The 21,036-nt window shown below is 38.5% G+C and overlaps 1 protein-coding gene across 13 annotated transcripts in view; it reads right to left on the reverse strand.

Moving 5' to 3' along the window:
- Positions 1-335: 335 nt before the first annotated feature.
- Positions 336-21,036, reverse strand: part of KIF21A (kinesin family member 21A) — a 106,814-nt gene continuing 86,113 nt past the window's right edge. For 4 of the 13 annotated variants that reach the window (XM_060684103.2, XM_060684101.2, XM_060684100.2 and 1 more), the window contains 11 exons: positions 19,808-20,025; positions 17,435-17,545; positions 16,851-16,979; positions 15,421-15,459; positions 12,224-12,357; positions 11,123-11,303; positions 8,859-9,023; positions 8,114-8,231; positions 6,305-6,475; positions 3,712-3,911; positions 336-2,415 (listed from right to left, as the gene is read on the reverse strand). In XM_060684103.2, the coding sequence (XP_060540086.2) occupies positions 2,322-2,415; positions 3,712-3,911; positions 6,305-6,475; positions 8,114-8,231; positions 8,859-9,023; positions 11,123-11,303; positions 12,224-12,357; positions 15,421-15,459; positions 16,851-16,979; positions 17,435-17,545; positions 19,808-20,025 (1,560 nt within the window). In that variant the 3' untranslated portion in view covers positions 336-2,321. The remainder of the gene's footprint in view (positions 2,416-3,711; positions 3,912-6,304; positions 6,476-8,113; positions 8,232-8,858; positions 9,024-11,122; positions 11,304-12,223; positions 12,358-15,420; positions 15,460-16,850; positions 16,980-17,434; positions 17,546-19,807; positions 20,026-21,036) is intronic. The other 9 variants (XM_060684104.2, XM_060684107.2, XM_087874268.1 and 6 more) reach the window with 3 other exon arrangements.

A 21,036-nucleotide genomic window follows, 5' to 3' on the forward strand; every position in this document is an offset into this window, starting at 1 on the left:
ATCATTGCAGTTGATAAGTTAGTAACTGGTTGCTAAGTGAATCTGGCTTCCCTATTGTCTTTGCTTGTCAGAAGGTCGCAAAAGGGGATCACATGACCTTCGGACACAGCAAAGGTCATAAATATGAACCAGTTGCCAAGCATCTAGATTTTGATCACATGATCATGGGGATGCTGCAACCGTCGAAAAACGGTCATAAGTCACATTTTTTCAGTGCCGTTGTAACTTTGAACGGTCACTAAATGAGCTGTTGTAAGTCAAGGACTATTTGTATGTAAAAATATCTCTTTTGGGAGGAAGGGAGCAGAATAAACAAAAACCAATGACAAATAGTGTGCATTCAGTTATGTGGTGTTTTTTAATTTAAGCAATGGACTACCTTAACCTATACATTTATAAGCTCATCTTCTCCATCATTATACCCAATAAAACAGTAAAACATTTTTTCCTGAAAATTATTCTAAACTTTTAAAAATAGCTGAATTTACAAATTAAATCCTGAACATTTGGATAAATTATACAATATCTTCCAATCTGCACTCACTACAGCATTTTTAAAATTCACTCAGGAACCCAGTCTCTCTCTTTATAGCTCACATATTTACAGTCTTCCTTGATACCGTTGTTACAATTCTCTTATGTATCTTTCAAGGTTCACAGACATATTTAAAATGTATTTAGCAGCATATCAAATCAGATTAAAAGAAAGAAAACCTTTAGAACATGAGATTAAAAGCACTCCATATGGAAAAACAAAAGAAGGTCTTTGTCTATGAATACTGTGGTAGGCCAAAGCCCTAATAAAATATTAATTCGACAGCATTTTAGTTTTTAGTCCTGAGCACGGAGTAGACATAAGCTGCGCTACTTTGGTCAATAAAAGAAGAGGGTTATGTAACATTCATTGTTAGCAGATTATAGGATGCTTCCAGGGTTTTATTGTTTATTATTGTGCAACTTCTCCTGCCTCAACAATGTACCAAGATGAAATCCAGGCACAGGATTCCTAGATTTTGAATTTCCAGTCATCCCACATTTTCCCCTGATGACCTGCCATCTTTTTCTTTTAATGGAAAATTTATTTATTTATTTATTTGTTCTTATTTCTATACCGCCCTTCTCAGGGCGGTGAACAGCCAAAGTAAAAAACAATACATACAAAATTTAAAAGCAGTTTAAAATAATTAAATATTTTGGCCGTAAATTAAAACAACCCAATTTAAAATCAATTTAAAATTTAACTCAAGCCAGCCCAGCTAGTTGAAATAAATGGGTTTTCAGGGCCCGACGAAAAATCTGGAGGTCTGTTATTGTACGTATCTCTGGGGGGAGGTTGTTCCAGAGGGTGGGCGTCGCCATAGAGAAGGCTCTCCCCCTGGGAGTCATCAGCCGACATTGTCTGGCGGATGGCACCCTGAGGAGGCCCACTCTGTGTGAGCGTACTGGCCGGTGGGAGGCTATTGGTGGCAGAAGGCGGTCTCGTAAGTACTCCGGCCCTAAGCCATGGAGCGCTTTAAAGGTGGTCACCAACACCTTGAAGCGCACCCGGAAGACCACTGGGAGCCAGTGCAGCTCGCGCAGGAGAGGTGTTACATGGGAGCGCCTCGTCGCCCCCATAATCCCCCGCGCGGCCGCGTTCTGGAGCAGCTGGAGCCTCCGGGTGCACCCCAGGGGGAGCCCCATGTAGAGAGTTAATAAAGTTAAGAAAGATTTATTAGTTGCACAATTTCTTTTGATTTATAATGTCAGGAGCCCTCCGTTTGGAAAACAGTAACCATTCAAGAGCAGTAATCTCTTCCAGTTTATTGACACGCCAGTCTTAATATTTCATACAGCAGCAAAGTTCAAGTAAACGTATTAGGACCCCTCCATTCTTCTTCTTCTTCTTGTTAAAGACTTTGGAAATGAGATAAAATATACCGGTATATTTTGGATAACTGTGAAGTTTCATTCTACAGAAGGGTCAATGTGAGGTACGTAGGGCAACTTCACATTCTAGGTTACAGTTTTCAGACCACCATTCAAGGTCAAAGATATCCAGTTTGATTTTGCTAAGTCTTATTGATACACACAAATTAAGCCATTATAGGTTAGAACAAGCAGTCACACAAACCCAGACAAAGATATATAAAACCAACATTTTGAACGCGGTACATAAGGCAGCTCTTAAGGGCAGCAGTTTTTAGCAGAATACAAATGCCTAACAGTAGAACAATTAACAATTCTTTCAGGTACTACCATTTGCCTATAAATGCAGAGCAACTTCAGTGAGAGCAAAGCTTATCATCAGAGCTTGAGATGTCTAGCAGTGCAACTCTTGTTCAGTTACTGGCAATATCTTCACTTGTATCACCTGGATCAGAGAGCTGTCCATCTAGGCTGCTGGGAACTTTCCAGATTTTCACAGTTCGATCACTGTAAAACATTATTAACATTTAAAAGGGATGGAAAAGAAACATGAATTAACTGTTCAATTCAATTAAGCTGACCTCTGATTGAAAGACATTACTGTTCTTTATCAAGTAAATACTTGTACAGGACAGCAATAAGTCTTCTCCATTGAAATAACTTTCCTTAAAGAGATGGTTTTTAAGAGAGAAGGAACTAACTTGGCAAGTATCAATTTATAAATGGAACAAATGGGAGTTAATACTGTTTTGGCCTCCACAGTTTGTTTTCCAAAAGTGTGGGACTATTAAACCATATTAGGGGGACATCAAATACGCAGACAAATAAAATTCTAAATTTTGGATTTATTCCAAAGCTGTAAGACCCATACTGAGTATGTTTATATTTTGCATAATTATCTGTATCGTCATTTAGAATAACAGAATTGGAAGGAACCTTGGAGGTGTTCTAGTCCAACTCCTTGCTTAGGCAGGAAACCCTACACCACTTCATTTCATAGAGAAGTGTATATAATCAGAATCCCGAGCAATTAATTAGGTTTATTAATTTATTTCTTTATTAAAATGTATTGTAAAATAAGGCCCATGCTTCAACTGAACGATAATGCCCTGAATTAATTCCAGAAATCAATAAAAATAGGTAGTCCTCAACTTACAACTATAATTGGGACTACGATTTCCACTGCTAATTGATGTGATTGTAAAGGCCATCACAGTCCCTTTGGTCTGAGTTTCCATCACTGACCATCACCATGGTCATTAGGTGAGCCATCTTCTTGCTAGCTTCCCACAATCTAAGTCAGCTGGCAGGAAGTTGCAGTTCCCAGGCCAGTAGGTATGTAAAAGTGAGGAAGGAAGTGAGGGGAATTATGAGGGTGCATGGAGGTAGAAGTGTGTATAAAGGTGCACAATAGGCAGGGGTTGGAAAGGATGCATGGAGATGTGCATAATGGCTGCTGCAAACAGAGTAGCTGGGGAGAGTGCACAGATGCGGGAGACTTACTTCAGCAATTTGCAACCTCCCCTGTTGTCTTCCCCACTGACTTTCTGGGCGAAAGGGAAGGTTACAAATGGCGATCGTAGGTATTTGGGGTGTTTGGCAACCAGTCATTAGGTGCAAATGGGTTTGCCAAGCGCCCAGATCACAATCCTGTAACTATGGGGATGCTAGAAAGCTGTAACTCCAAGAACAAGTCGTAACCGCCATTCATTCAACACCATTGTAACTTTGAACAGTTGCTGAATGAATGACCATAAGTTGAGGTCTACCCGTATAAGTAGAGAACATAAAAAAACAACTCACTCAGATGCAGTAAAAATCTGGCAGGAATTGGAGCAGATGGCATTAATAGGACTATCGTGTCCTTTTAGTTCACTGATTGGGGCAAATGTGTCTCCACTCCAAAGCTTCAGAATGCCTCCTCGGCAGCCGCTCAATAGCACAGAGGAATCCGGAATGACGCCAAGAGCGCAAACCCAATCCTTATGAGCATTAGGAACTTGCTGAAAAGAAAACCACAAATTGAGGCAGAAAAATGGCAATACCTGTAAGTAGGGACAAAACCGTTTTAGAAAATATGAACTGGAAGATAATTAGATGTGTAAACCAAAATAATGTGCATTCTATTACAGACAGCCCTCAATGTATGGTCACAACTGAGACCAGAACTTCTGTTGTTAAACAAGGCAGTTGTTAAGTAAGTTGTGGACAATTTTATGACCCTTTTTGCCATGCTAATCACCACAGTCAACTAAATCATGTGGTCATTAAGTGAATCTGGCTTCCTCCATTGACTTGCCCAGTGTTCAAATCTGTCAAGATCCTTCTGAATATTGAGCCTATCTTTTAAACTGTTGACTATTCCCTCCAAGTTGATGTTGTCTGCAAATTTGATGAATTTCTCTTTTATCTCCTTATCTAGATCATTTATGAACCTTGGGTTACATGCATGCATGCATGCTTCTTCCATGCAGAGGTGGTTCCATTGAAGGCTACATGTTGAATGTACAGGTGAAACTTGAAAAATTAGAATATCGTGCAAAAGTTCATTTATTTCAGTAATGCAACTTAAAAGGTGAAACTAATATACGAGATAGACTCATTACATGCAAAGCGAGATAGTTCAAGCCTTGATTTGTCATAATTTTGATGATTATGGCTTACAGCTCATGAAAACCCCAAATTCACAATCTCAGAAAATTAGAATATTACATGAAATCAATAAAACAAGGATTGTACATAGAACAATATCGGACCTCTGAAAAGTATAAGCACGCATATGTACTCAGTACTTGGTTTGGGCTCCTTTTGCATCAATTACTGCCTCAATGCGGCGTGGCATGGATGCTATCAGCCTGTGGCACTGCTGAGGTGTTATGGAAGACCAGGATGCTTCAATAGCGGCCTTCAGCTCTTCTGCATTGTTCGGTCTCATGTCTCTCATCTTTCTCTTGGCAATGCCCCATAGATTCTCTATGGGGTTCAGGTCAGGTGAGTTTGCTGGCCAATCAAGCACAGCAATCCCATGGTCATTGAACCAGGTTTTGGTACTTTTGGCAGTGTGGGCAGGCGCCAAGTCCTGCTGGAAAATGAAGTCAGCATCCCCATAAAGCTCGTCTGTGGAAGGAAGCATGAAGTGCTCCAAAATCTCCTGGTAGACGGCTGCGTTGACCTGAACTTAATGAAGCACAGTGGACCAACACCAGCAGATGACATGGCTCCCCAAATCAACACAGACTGTGGAAACTTCACACTGGACTTCAAGCATCTTGCAATGTGTACCTCTCCATTCTTCCTCCAGACTCTGGGTCCTTGGTTTCCAAATGAGATGCAAAAGTTGCTCTCATCAGAAAAGAGGACTTTGGACCACTGAGCAACAGACAAGATCTTTTTGTCTTTAGCCCAGGTAAGACGCTTCTGATGATGTTTGTTGTTCAGGAGCGGCTTGACAAGAGGAATACGACATTTGAAGCCCATGTCCAGGATCCGTCTGTGTGTGGTTGCTCTTGATGCACTGACTCCAGCCTCAGTCCACTCCTTGTGAAAGTCCCCAACACTTTTGAATGGCCTTTTCCTGACAATCCTCTCCAGGCTGCGGTCATCCCTGCTGCTTGTGCACCTTTTTCTTCCACACTTTTCCCTTCCACATAACTTTCTATTAATGTGCTTTGATACAGCACTTTGGGAACATCCAACTTCTTTTGCAATTACCTTTTGAGGCTTTCCCTCCTTATGGAGGGTATCAATGATGGCTTTCTGCACAACTGTCAGGTCAGCAGTCTTTCCCATGATTGTGATTCCTACTGAACCAGACTGAGAGACCATTTAAAGGCTCAGGAACCCTTTGCAGGTGTTATGGCTTAATTAGCTGATTAGAGTGGGACACTTTGAGCCTAGAATATTGAACCTTTTCACAATATTAATTTTCTGAGATTGTGAATTTGGGGTTTTCATGAGCTGTAAGCCATAATAATCAAAATTATGACAAATCAAGGCTTGAACTATCTCGCTTTGCATGTAATGAGTCTATCTCATATATTAGTTTCATCTTTTAAATTGCATTACTGAAATAAATGAACTTTTGCATGATATTCTAATTTTTCGAGTTTCACCTGTAGCTGGTCAGCCAATAATAGTCTGGTAGATAGTACAGTCTATCCCACATTGTTTTATCTTACCAAGAAATAGGTTGTGGTCTACTTTGTCAAATGCCTTACTGAAGTAAACTATATTCATACCTGAACTACTAATGAGGTTACTTTGTCAAAGAATGCAATAAGGTGTGTCTGGGATGATCTGTTTTGACAAACCCATGTCGGCTTTTAGTTATATTTTTTCTAATAACAATTGTGACACTAGTTCTTATATCTTAATGCGTTTTGTGGTTTAATATTACCTGAATTAGGTCTTTTTGAGCCAAGTCCCATTTTTTAATTCCATTATCTCTGGATCCACTAAAAAGGTTGTCGCCCATAATAGTAAGTGCTTCAATGCCATCATAGTGAGGAGGTTCAAAGTTGTGTGTAGGGCTTACAGTTCCAAGAGCTCCTTCGGTTATATCGAACATCTGGAATAGGAGAACACACTTTTATATCTGCAGAATTGTTTTGCTTAGCAATTAAGCAAACATGTATGAGGAAATGCATCCATTATTCTTAATGAGTATACAATAGTCCTCCAATGGATTATTGTATATCATTAATCCCTTGAAAATTTGGGATAGTGCATTAGTGGAAATTACTGATTTTAAATTTTTGTGAGTTCAAGTAACATGGGCAGTCAGCAATCACAAATGCCTAATTTATTTTATTTACATTCTCTCTGCACCAAAAAATGAAAATATTTCTCAAAGTCTCATTACTAAAATTATTTCATTACCACTGTATCTCAAGGAATGGACTTCAAGCATTTCTGATTCTATCAATAATCAAATAAGCACTAGAGAAACAATAATTAACCTACTGAACAGCAGTATTCTATTCAATTAAAACATGGTTTATTATTTGTCCATATGCTAATTCAGCAACATGTCAGTGGCAACATTTTAAAATATTTCTAAGTAGCAGCAATTATTGGGGTTTGATTGGGATTGTGATCTTATACATATTTATCCACGCATAAGACTATGAAGTTAAGACTCTTTATATCTGAAAATGTGGACAGAAAAGATCCTTTTCATTAAAAACAGGTAACACCAAACTACATATTTTACTCTCAAACTTCCAAACAAAACCCATGAAAAGTTGAACACTTTTAGACACCTATCAACCAGGAAATATTCTCTGGAGGCACCCAGGAAGACATTGGGCCTGATCCTGCTGGCTTTTTGCAAGGCTCTGAAGGCAGATTTGTCAATGGGCACATAGATCCAGAAGTGTGATGGAGTCGGTGCATTTGCAGTACGAATTGTTTGACTATTTGGATGACTTTGTGGAGGAGTTTTAGGTATTTTGTTATGTTTCTTAATTATGATTTCATATTTTTTCTTTTTTTAAACTGTTGTATTGCTCTTTTTATATTACAGAGTCACATATCTATCATCTATCTACCTACCTACCTACCTACCTACCTACCTACCTACCTACCATCTATCTATCTATCTATCTATCTATCTATCTATCTATCTATCTATCTATCTATCTATCTATCATCTCTCTCTCTCTCTCATCTATCAATCATCTATTTATCTATCTATATCTATCATCTATCTATCTATCTATCAATCATCTATCTATCTATCTATCTATCTATCTATCTATCTATCTATCTATATCTATCATCTATCTATCATCTCTCTCTCTCATCTATATCAATCATCTATCTATCTATATCTATCATCTATCTATCTATCTATCTATCTATCTATCTATCTATCTATCTATCTATCTATGAAATGGGTTGCTATATAAATTTGAAGAATGAATGGATGAATGAGAGAATCTGTCTGAAGATTTTTCAATGCAAATAGGGAATTCCTACTTTTCATTCATAAATGTGCTCATAAGATGTCAGCCTGACCAGCCTTTCAACTGTAAAAGACAGATTAATAATACATTCCACTCCACTGAATTCCATAAACTGATGTTTAAATAGCTTCATACAGGACTGAAGTGTCTCTCCAAAACTTGTAAGGAGAGAAACAGAGAAAGTTCATTCTTGAAGCTTACTTTCATATGATTGTTTTAAAAGAGGCATGAGAGGTTACCTTTATATAATGGTCCTTGGAGCCAGTAATGATGAGATCTTGTCCATTAGAAATACGATCTACTGTGAGACACATAACTGGGCCCAAGTGACCAGCTAGTTTTCCTGTAGACTGAAATCTAGAAGAATAGCAAAAGATAAAACGTAAAATAACTTAAATTATTTCAAAACCAAACAAACCACCTCAACTAATTCTTTTTCAAAACTATACTAATATTAGGCCGATGCAAATCATCAAACAAGTGTAACATCCATCTGGATCCACAGTATTTGTTGAAGATATGAGTCAGCCACAGCTCTACACTTCCTTCTGCCTGCTTTGAGGAGTTCCTGGCCTTCTCCTGAGTATCTGCCGGCATGACTAAATGCCAAAGGCACACAGAACACTGTTACCTTCCCACCAAAGGTGGTCCCTATTTTTCTACTTGCATTTTTTACATGCTTTCGAACTGCTAGGTTGGCAGAAACTGGGACAAGTAACGGGAGCTCATCCCGTTACACGGCACTAGGGATTTGAACAGCTGAACTGCCGACCTTTTGATCGACAAGCTCAGTGTCTCAGCCACTGAGCCACCGCGTCCCTTATATCAGGGTACCCATTACAAATATTTAATGAATCCGATAGTGACTAGTCCTTGCTGGCTTCCAAACTAAAGAAATCTAGTGCAGATTACAACTGCCAATTCATTTTGGCACCAAGAATTGCAATGCTCCAGGATGGTCAGTAAATAATTTGGAAACATTACCTCTTCAGGTCCCACATTCTGACCACGTTTCCTGCAGCTGCATATAGAAAAGTGCCTGTTGGATTTAAGGCAATCTGATTTATCTGGTTCTCACCAGCTGGAATTGTAACAGTTCTATTGGTATTACCAGAGCAAGCATCCCCCGGCATTGCCTGGCCTGAAGATCTTCATTTTATAAGGGAAAAGAACAAAACAAGACAAGATTGGATTAGATTTAGAAAAAAGAAAAGGAGTACTAATGTTATCTGTCCATTGCTCAACAGCAATGGACATACAACTGCAGCTGCATGGCGCTCCCATACAACACCTCTCCTGCGTGAGCTGCACTGGCTCCCAGTGGTCTTCCGGGTGCGCTTCAAGGTGTTGGTTATCACCTTTAAAGCGCTCCATGGCATAGGACCTAGATATCTTTGAGACCGCCTGCTGCTACCGATGGCCTCCCATCGACCTGTGCGCTGTCACAGAGAGGGCCTCCTCGGGGTGCCATCAGCCAAACAATGTAGGCTGGTGACCCCCAGGGGGAGGGCCTTCTCTGTGGGGGCACCCACCCTCTGGAACCAACTGCCCCCAGAGATAAGGAGAATCCAAGACCTCGGTGCCTTCCGCCGTGCCCTTAAAACCTTCTTTTTTCAGCAAGCCGGGCTGGCTTAACTTTTTTTTCTTAATTTTTAAATGTTCTAAGTGGGTTTGTTATTGTTCTTAAATTACGGGGCCAAATTTATATATATTCTTTTAATACTATTTTAATGTTTGTAATTTATGTTTTTATTTGGCTGTACACCGCCCTGAGTCCTCAGGGAGAAGGGCGGTATATAAATTGGATATAAAATAAAATAAAATAAATAAAAAACCCAATAAGATGATGGGTTGATGCATATTGTTTTAAATGGAAAGCTTCCAATTTATTTATTTAATTAACTAACACATTTATGTAGCTGCCCATCTCACTAAAAGTGACTCTGGAAAGCATACAAGCAATAATGAAAACAATATCACAACTAGCCCACAAGATGGTTGTGTTCTATGTGAGATTTGGGTGCATTCTCCCATGATCTTATCTTTTATATTAATTGTTTTAAGGGTTATTTAATGTTTGTTTTATTTTATTGCATGCCATCTAGTACACCAATGAGAGAGCAGCTATATACATTTGATTAAAAATATATGAAAAATAATGCATATATATATATCACACTTCTTGCTAAAGTTGAGTGTTCTAATCCGGCAGACATTGAGGCCGAATTTAATGTGAATTGATTCTCTCTTCCCTGACCTCGGCTTCCCCAGAACATGAAGCAGACTCCTTGTCCCAACAAAAACCCTTTTTTATTAAGTTACTGTGAATTCCTCTCATTCACAGCCAGCAAAGTCTTTCAAGGGAGAATTTACGGCCACAGACCTTATCTGGCTTGGAGAGATGCCAGGACGATATCTTCAAAACTTGGCAAAGAGTCAAGGAGAGTCACAAACCAATTAAGTGAACTAATTGTCTCCTGCAAACTCCCCTCCTCTTTTGCTCCTCTTTATTCCCTATGGGAGGGGCTATTCATCATCCAGGTGTGGCTTTACTCCTGAGTCGACCCTTGTTCCTTAGCTGTTCCCTTCTCCTGGCAGCTCTGCGCATGCGCACACTGGGAACAGGCTACAGCTGTTCTTCTGCCCCACTGATGTCTGACTCCGAAGGCAGCTGACAATTGTCAGACGGCCCTGGCTCCATCTCTGCCTCCGACGCAGAGCCCTCCCCAGACTCCAGGACTGGCCCATGTTCCTCCCCAACCTGTCTAAGTCTGCTGGCCGCTGGCGGGCCACAACACTGTGATGCCCTAAACTTTCTAGTTAAAAAGATGAGAAATGCTTCAGGCCAGCTGCCTTGGCTTATAGAAGACTTTCAAAATGTACTTGGGATTCAGAGGCTGATGCACTATAAGGAAAATCAGAAGAGAAATTACATGCTTCTTTTTTTTTTTTCAATTTAAATCAATTTGTCACCTTTGTTTACAGGGTTTATTTTAGAGCTCCTCACTAGCAGAAGTTTGGTTTTATTTTCGCATACTGTATCAGGGTTTTATTTTTCCTTAGACTGCATATACCTTACAAGTAATTTTTCTATTTGCCAGCTTAGTGAGATTTACACAAAAATTAAAGAAAACAAAATAGTTCTTTTGAGCCTGTATATTCTGCATAGTTATAATTGTCTTGGCACTTACTGAAAAATCTATTAATGTTTTAAGATTATATTTTTGCTCTTTAGAGTCTCAACTTACGTTAGCGTTCGGATACATTTAGCAGAATCGCGGATGTCCCACACCTTAATATAAGATGTTGAGACTGTGAACACCAAACTAGTATAATTACAGTATTTTACAGATACAACATTGTTAGGATGGCCACTCAGAGACATGATTTCCTGTCCAGTAACCAAATTCCATACTTTACAAGTGCGATCTAAAAAGAGAGAAAAAAAGACAACAAATAAAATATGGTAGATTATTTTGCACAATACAGGCATTCATTCCTTCGTTTTATTTGTTGCTTCGTAATGAATTGCTATTTTCACAAATTACATAAATATAGGTAAAAGATGCAAATCAATGTCTAACAATTATCTTTAAAAGTTGCTCAAAGAGTCAACTGACACTAGCAAAGGAACAAAATGTAATAAATGGATTCACACAGGCTTAAAATGTACCATACTTTTCAGAGTATAAGACACACTTCCCCCCTCAAAAGAAGGTGGAAATGTTGGTGCGTCTTATGTACCGGATACAGCCATTTTTGGCCTCCCGAAAGCCCACCCCGCAGGTCCAATTTTCGCCAAAAACATCCCCGTTTTTTGCCTACCAAACCCCCCACGCCAGTGGTGGGTTGCCCCTGGTTCACACCGGTTCTATAGAACCAGTAGTAAAACTGGCGGGAGGCTCCGCCCACCAACCCCAACATCATCAAAACGCTTCTACGCATGCGCAGAAGCTTCTGTGCTTGCACGCGGCCCCGCTGTGAACTGGTAGTAAAGGTAAAGTAGAACCCAGCCCTGCCCCATGCGTTGCGTTTTTGCCTTCCCCAGTCCCCAGGAGCACTCTGCAGGCATCCCAAATCCATTGTGCATCCTGTTTTTTGCAAAAATGGGACGCACAGAGGGTTTGGGAGGCCTGCAGAGTGCTCCTGGGGGCCGGGGAGGGCAACAACTTTTTTTTTCTTGTTTTTCTCTTCGAAATCTTGGTGCGTCTTATACTCTGGTGCGTCTTATAGTCCAAAAAATACAGTAACCTGTTATTCTTAGAACATTTCATGACCCATTGGTAACCCCATCAGTACTGAAAGCAAACTTCAGAAAGCTACATAAACACCATGGAAACCCATCAAACCTTTTGATCCAGTGAAGAGGAGATCATCAGTAGAATCAACACAAAGCACAGCCTTCATATGACCTTCAGCAATATAGATACATTGAACTGGGGAGGGTCGGACACATTTTGAAGAAAATGGGTTGATTATGCCTCTAAATGGAAAAAGAAGCATATATTAGTCATGGTATCAAGTAATTTTTAATCTGATTTTACTATTCCAGACACCTAGCCCTGCATTAGTGGAAATCTTTCATGAAGATATAGATCAAGAAAATGAGCCATAGTGGTGCAGTGGTTAGAGTGCAGTACTGCAGGCTACTTCTGCTGACTGCCAGCTGCCTGCAATTTGGCAGTTCGAATCTCACCAGGCTCAAGGTTGACTCAGCCTTCTATCCTTCTGAGGTTGGTAAAATGAGGACCCAGATTGTTGGGGGCAAAATGCTGACTCTGTAAACCGCTTAGAGAGGGCTGTAAAGCACTGTAAAGCGGTATTAAGTCTAAGTGCTATTGCTATCTATGAATTTATACTCTGCTGTGGCTATGTAACAAGCTATACACTTGCTCTTTGATCAAGTGAATTTTTCCCAACCTGGGCTTGTTGGCCAAGAGAACAGCAATGGAAAAGATTAGCTTGATCATGGACCAAAGAGTTCTGAGCAGCACACATATTTACAGATAATATCTTCCAGCACAATGGACAGGTCCAATTACTGTCCTTAGTTAATTGCTGTTGCTTCGTTAAGAGACAGATTTAAAAAAAATATGGCCAAATCAGAGTTTGAATTGCACCAAACAGGGCAGTATGTTTCCTGTATCCAATCTATTTACTTATCCAAATCCATATTCTATGCTAAGGAAAATTAAATTATTCCAAAAAATATTAAGCTAGCATTTTTAATTATTTTAAAAATGAAGAGGAGAGGGCAAATATATTATTTCCTCATGGTGCCCTTTACCTAATCATAACTTATATTCTGTGTGAGTACACATATGCTCATACATACATTTTACACATACTTTTCCAGTCTCATTCATGATTGTACACATATACACTATTTGGTAATGATACTAACAAAACAATCTGGAAAAGTCCCTGAATGATCTTTGGATGATTTCCCAAACAATTGATGAAAGATTTTAATTTCCTCCATTGAGCCTATAGACAGAAGGTTCTTGGAAGAAACCTCTCTTGGAAAGAGAGATGATTTAAAAGATTCTTCAACTTCCAATAGCCTTACAAACACTCAACTCTGATCCAGAAAACGGCAATGGAAGTACAGCAGGGGAGTTTTGCAGAAAATTACTCTATGAGCTCCTGGATCAAAGAACCTTTTTCAGCAGAGATACACCGCATCTACACTTGCATGACCTCATAACAAATGAAGCAGCATTAGGTTCGGTTAGTACTTGGATTAAAGATTGCGAAGAAATCTCAGGGCTCCAGTTTAGTGTAGAAAGCTGAAAAAACATTTCAAAAGGCAATGGCAAACCACTTCTCCACTGACACTAAGAAAATATCATGGACTTTTTCCAGATAATCAAATTTGGCTCAAGGGGATCAGAGGTTTATAAACCTCTGTAAACAAGGAGACAACGTTTAAAGTTTGGATTCAGGAAAATGAGTAAGTTTAATGATGTATCAGATACATACTTATAATCTCATAGCGATCAGCAAATCACTATCCCTGAGATTGTGTTAAAGCAGAGCCAATTGAATAGTACATTTTCAAGATATGAAACCTGAAATCTAAATGATAAAGCGAAGAAGTACAGAAGTCAATATTCCTATACTCTGTAGACTCACTTTGAATATATCTATAGCAGATCTGAAAGATCTTATATATTAAGATGGTAATGTATAATATATACAATAAAAGAAAAGAGTTATGTAGATTAAATTAAGGCTTAGGAAATATGAAATTTTTTTCTTATGTATAAGTTATAGATTAGAAAACTGGAATATAACTGAAGTATATATAGTGCTTAAGGAATGTAACTATAATTGTTGTACCAAGAAAAAGACAATAAATACCACAGAAAAAACTTAAGTGTTAATAAGAGCCTTCAAGCTCTTCTATTTCTCACAAATCTGGATATTTAAATAGTAAATGGTTTAGACTCTTCATATCTTTCAAATATACGTGCTTTATGTGTAAATAAAATCTTGCAGGCACATCATATAGTGAAGAGTGAAAACAGGCAATAAAGACAGAATGAAGTCAGTCAGTAAAAGTTGGATTGCAAGCAAGGAAGATAGAAACTATTTAAGAAAAAAAACTTGTATGCTGTATCAGAAATTTCCAATAAAATAAAAACAAGCTAAACTGATATTCATTCCATTTTTTAAAGAAAAGAATTAAATGTGCCAGGAATTTGTCCAAATGGGCTATAGATATATAGAAATAGAAGTCTATGTGCCAGGAGATATAGACACTCTCAGTAACAATGAATGAAGAAACAATTAGAATTAGTTCTAAGTATTCAACAGTGTTCTGTTACCTGAAAAATATTATTTGTTACTTCACTCTGTACGTATATAAATGAAAGCACAATTTAAAAACTGGGCAGTTGAAGAAAATTCTTATAAATAATTTCTAATTTGCAACATGTTGATTCAGAAATTCTTCGACTTTTAGTTATATCCTAGTCTCCTGTATTGAGAATTGGTTGCAGGGGTTATTTTTGTCCTAAGCTTAAGGTTTAAGACTGACAAATGCGTGTGTTATTATTGATAATTTCTATTCCTTTTACTCTGATGGCACAGATTTCCCTTACAGATGGGCTGCTTTTACAGCACCTTTAAGATTCAAGAACTTATGTGAATGTAAAATGAAAGCGTATCTTTCCTACCTAGTTCATTATAGTCTGCCACTTTCAACAAAGGAAATCGAGAACGTTTGCCATGAGTTTGTTAAAAGATTAAGAGAGAGAAAGACGTAAGTAAAAACAGGCACACCACCCGGACATGATTTCCAAAGAGAAATTAGTGCACATGCTAGAGATATATTTTTTTAAATCAAACAGAATAAGAATGCTTCAGAAAAAATAAATAAAAGTGATTCAAGAGACATTATGAACGTTTTGAGGATCATGGGATTTAAAAAAAAAAAAATCATGCAAAAATGTTTAGTTAAGTTAATTTAGGAACTGCAAGTAAAAATACTAAGCGTAACACTTAAAGAGTCCAGAAGATGGAAAGGAGGAATACAAAGTACCTGTGTACCTCCGACAGAGAAGAATCACTTTCCTCAGACCTACAATAAACAGTAGTAAGATTATGAAGAAAGATTATAGATATCATCAGAGTAAAGAAAGAAGAGGGGGGGAGGGGGGAATAGCATTGTTACGAAAAGGTAGAAAAAAACAAATGTGTAAACTACACCCAAACAGGCCTAACCAGGTTTGGTAACGATGGAAGAATATGCTCTTTTCACCGGGGATAGAAATGGAGCTTCTATCAAACAGACTTTCTATAAGCCATTTCCAGCTTCCTTGATTAATTCTTTTAAAAAGCTGTGGGAGAGAACTTTGATAAAATGACTGAATTTAACATGTAGCTTTCTGCCTTTTGGTTCATTTATACATACATCAGGCTGGGGAGGACGGACGGACAGACAGACAGGGATCAATTTTGCAGTCGCAGTCAAAATTGTAATTGCTGATAAGAAATTAACCCTTTGTGTTTTCTTCTTCTGAATCAAGACAGAATCATATGCTTGTAATCCTTTATAAATAGTCCGATGTTAAAGAATATATCAGTATACTTTTAACAGTTGGATACTGCATTCCTTAACACAATCAATCAGTTCATGTCCGAGTAACAATTATGAAAGCTCAAAACAGATCAATAGTTCTTGTATATCTTTATGTCCAATTTCAATAATTAAACACTATAGAGAATTGCTATTTCTTTTCGCTACTATAAAATTGTTCCAAGCATAGGCTAAAAGATCTCAGTGGATTATAAGAAGTGTTAGAAACATGTATAGCGAATCACAGATTTGGGAGGGGGAGACATTAAAGACAAAGTATAGAAAGACAAGACAAGAAATAAAGAAAAAAAAAAGCCCTCAATACTACTGCCAAAAACATAAAAGTTAAACACAATATATTAGCTGTGAAAGTGCAGCACGCTTACAATAAAGAATCAGGACGAATTCAAACGGCTACCACTGAAAAAAATAAATACTCCACAAAGCAAGTGCTGAAATTTCCTCTAGTCAATATTTCTAGTTCTTCCTTTACTCTCAAAGTGTGATTTCAGGCAAGTGAGAGTGCAGATTGCATTATATTGCAATGCAATAATTATATGAATGCTGGCACTGCATCATTCAACAGCACAGAAACTCAGAGAGTATTCCCATGCCTGAAAAACATTTAAATGAAAATCTGGCTATTCGGAGATCAGAAGAAAAACGATTTTACGCAGGCATTAAGTATAAATTTATGTATATTTCAGCAGGAAATGTTTATGTCATTAGGAATGTCATATTTTAAAGAGTGTGGAAGCAACAAATGAGTTATATTTTTTTTAGCTCTTAGCATGAGATGGCCATAGCCAAAGCATTCTCTGAAGCTCTGTTGCAGGCTCACATGCGCTTTGGGTACCATCGCTGCTGTGGGGAGGTGGATCTTTGTGACTTACTTATCCTTCTGAACTGATGGGCTTCCCTGAGAAACAGTAAGACGGTTAAAAACATTCAGTTCATTACGGGGCCGGCTTGGTGGGGAAGGAGGAGGTGATAGACTAGCCTCTGAGGTTCCAGAATCTGAGCTACAAGAAAAAAATTAAACATTAAAAACCAATTATAAATTAAAAAATAAAAATAAATAAAAAGCAAATGAAATAAAAAGCTTAAAATTAAGAAAGTACACTAGGGACTAGGTCACCGATGCCTTTAATTTAGTAATGTTTACTGCAAGCTCCTCTGGTAGAATGTAAGGATTATAAAACAAACCACCACAAGATGGCAGTGTAACAACTTAAAACCAAGCCTCTGCAAAGAAAAAATGTAAATAAGAGAGCTCTACAATGGAAAACATGGTTTCAAGATTGAGAACCCTCAATAAGTAGTCAACATTAATGAAGTTTACACACCGCTTTTCAGTGTACCATTAAGTGAGGCACAGAAGTAGAGTTACAAAGGCAGCCTCTTCAACAAAGCAAAATCACTCTCCATTTCGTACAACACAATCAATAAAATCAACCTTTAAAGTAAAGCATCTTACTGTTTTTGTTCTTTTGACTTTGGCTTATCTACAGATTTATCATAGCTTTTTCTCTTGGATACAGGTGAAGGTTCTGGTATTTTTTTTTCTGTTGGAGATGACTGTTTGGACCTGTCATAACAAAAAGAGAATAGTTGGGTAGACAATCATAATTCGATTATCAGTAGAGTTTTGCTGAAGTTAGTTGACAAAGCATCACCAGATTTTTTTTAAAAAATATATTTTCAGTAATTGCAAGATACAGATTTTTTAAATATACTATTAAAAGCCACTCAGAATGAGATAGGCAGCATAACTCAGCCGTAAGCAAGTAAGTATAAACTGTGAATGGAAACACATACATTATTCTTAAAGGTATCATATCAAGGATTTTTGGATCAGGATTTCCAGAACTGTGAGGTGTACTTTCTTTGCAGAGGCACAGGGGCAGGTATGAAGACCTTTTAGTTATACATTGTTATCATAAATCTGAATTTTCCCCAAGTTTCATTGTATTGTTTTCATTGTTCGTTTGTGTTCATTTTGGTGCTTGGATTTTTAGGGGAGGTGTAAAAATTAAGATTACACTAAAGAGAGATAAGATAGCAAAAAAGTTTAGGGACCCTTGCTGTAGAGGGATTTGGAATTCTCAGTCAACATGGGGCATTACTACCCTGGCTGTGTTCTGACCTAGGCTTCCTGATACAGTAAAAAGCATACAATGAGTCCCAAAAACTCTCTTATTTCAACGGCTGTGAATTCTGTTCATTCACAGCCCGTGCTGAGTCACAAAGAGTTTGTAAAGAGTCCGACAGAAGTCTGCCACAGTCCTTTGGGATAAGGCTGATAATCACCCACCTTTATCTCCCTTGACACACTGCCAAAGACCTAATTGGCAATTAGCTTTGCACGGCCACATGGACAACAGAGTCAAAACAGAACTTCAGAATGTAAACCGACCAGCACGAACAGCGTTGCTTCCTGCAAAGGCTCACATGCCTTTGCTCCTCCTTTATGTCTTATGGGAGGGGCCAATCATCTCCAAGTCTTACTTCCGAGTCGCCCCTTTTGTCTTAACTGTTCTTGCCTTCTGGAAGCTCTGCGCATGCGCGCACTGGGAACAGGCTCCCCCTGTTCCTCTGCCTCTCTGATGTCAGACTCTGGAGGCTCCGGAGTCAGCGCATAACTCCCAGATAGCCCTGGCCCCATCTCTGCCTCTGACGCAGAGCCCTCATCCGAGCCTTCCCCAGACGCCAAGACTGGCCCATGTTCCTCCCCAGCCTCTTCACTGTCTAACTCTGCTGCCAGCTCCGCAGGCTGCCAGCGAACCACAACAGGTTGTGACTTATAGGAGTTGTAGTTCCAATATATTAATCAATATATATAATATTGTAAGTGTGAAAAGCTGTCAGAAGTCCCTTTCTTTCAGCACCACTGTAACTTTGGACGGTCACTAAATGAACTGTTGTAAGTCGAGGATGACCTGTACATCTAAATACAATAAATAAAACTATTCATTTCTATTCTCGTACAATTTTTAGACTGAATTTAGGGTTACAGTACAAGAACCTGCTATACAGAATTATTTAATACTAGAATTCTGCAATAATTGCACTGGAGACCGTTGGAATTTCTTGATCAGAAAGTTGATCTCTGGATATCCTTCATAACTTTTATATTATAAAAGTTATATATTATATATATGCTCCATAACTGTCTGGTTTGGCTCTGCAACCAAATAGGACAAACAGAGACTTCAACGGATAATTAGATCTGCAGAAAAAACAATTGCTACCAACCTGCCTTCCATTGAGGACCTGTATACTGTACGAGTCAAAAAGAGGGCTGTGAAAATATCTACAGACCCCTCACATCCTGGACATAAATTGTTTCAACTTCTGCCCTCAAAACGACACTATAGGGCACTGCACACCAGAACAACTAGACACAAGGACAGTTTTCTTCCCGAATGCCATCACTCTGCTTAACAACTAATTCCCACAACACTGTCAAATAATTTACCAAGACTGTATTACTATTATTCTTCTCTTCCTTACTAGTATGTATCTCTTCCCACTTATTACTATAACCATGTTGCTTGTATATTTCAATTTATATTGTTTTGTTTACTAGTACAATTTGATAATTTATTAGTAACCTTGACTATCACTAACTGTTGTATCTTTTTATTCTTGATGAATGTATTTTATTCTCCTTATGTAGATTGAGAGCATATACACCAAAGACAAATTCAATTCAATTCAATTCAATTCAATTCAATTCAATTCAATTCAATTCAATTCTACTCTACTCTACTCTACTCTACTCTACTCTACTCTACTCTACTCTACTCTAAGGAGCCAAGAGGGAATCAGCGCACTGTACAGATCTTACATGCTGGCAGCCTTAGAAGGCAAAGGTGACTGCAACAGAAGGGCCTCTATGTCCCTGGCAGAAGGTTCTTTGGTGTCAGAAACCGTTCCACTTTCTTGAGCTTCTGCAACCGATGTAAGAGGACTCGACACAGCTGACTCTCCAGCACTGACATCTGATGTTAAATCACCGCTATCAGCATAAAGCAGTTCCATCTGGGTTGTTGTCCGACGTCGTGCCTGAAACAGATTGGAAAAGAAAGAACAATACAGTAACACAATCTATTCTTTTTCAGGACTTACAGAATGGTCTGAAATGAGGATAGAACAGTATTATTTACCTGATCCTAAAATAAAATTTTTCCTAGTTATCTATGCTGACAAAGGCAGCTACTGTCTGAAGGCAACTACCATATTTTTCGGAGTATAAGATGCACTGCAGTATAAGATGCACCTTAAGTTTTTGGGGAGGAAAATAAGAAAAAAGCTGACTGGCAGGTGGATCAGCCTCCCGCAATACTCCCAAAAACAGCTGTTCCAAGAGGTGAATTTTAGCAAAAGGTTCCTTGGTTGTGAGCTCTGTGCCTTTTTTTTTTTTTTTTTTTTTTGCTTTTTTTTTCTGCCTCTGAAAGCCTCCGAAACAGCTTCAGAAAAAAAGCCTCTGAAGCTCTGTTTGGGGGCTTCTTTTCTGAAGCTTCGTTTCTGATGCTTTTTTCAGCCTCTGAAACCCCCGTTTGAGAAGCCGGGCGGGGCTACATTCGGAGTATAAGACGCACCCAAATTTTCACCCTCTTTTTTTGGGGAAAAAAGTGCGTCTTATACTCCGAAAAATACGGTAGTTCTATTAATGGTTTGTTGATCGCTAGTAGTAAATAGGCTATAATACTGCGAAGGTAAGGTTATTCTTATATTCTTCTGATCCCCTGGTCAACATAGAAAGCACAAAAACAAAAACACTCTGATTGAGAAAACTCTCTCATTTTCTTCCAGGTTTTAGTCAATCAATCAAACCACAAAAAGACTAGAAAAACCCGGAAGAAAACTTATAAGAAAAGACTAGAAAACTTGGCGTCAAAAGGAGATTATCACTCTCCTTCTAGCATTCTGAATCTGGGCAGTTTCAAAGGCTGGAAAAGAGCTGAAGACACTCCCTGTATGGACAGAATTGCTATCTAAAATTCTGAAATACTATTGACCACAGCAGGAGCCAGAAACTAATTGATGGACTTTTAAAAATTTAAGCAAAGTTGA

The sequence above is a fragment of the Pantherophis guttatus genome, chromosome 7, assembly GCF_059756535.1.
Source record: "Pantherophis guttatus breed Tessera chromosome 7, ASM5975653v1, whole genome shotgun sequence".
Lineage (NCBI taxonomy): Eukaryota > Metazoa > Chordata > Lepidosauria > Squamata > Colubridae > Pantherophis > Pantherophis guttatus.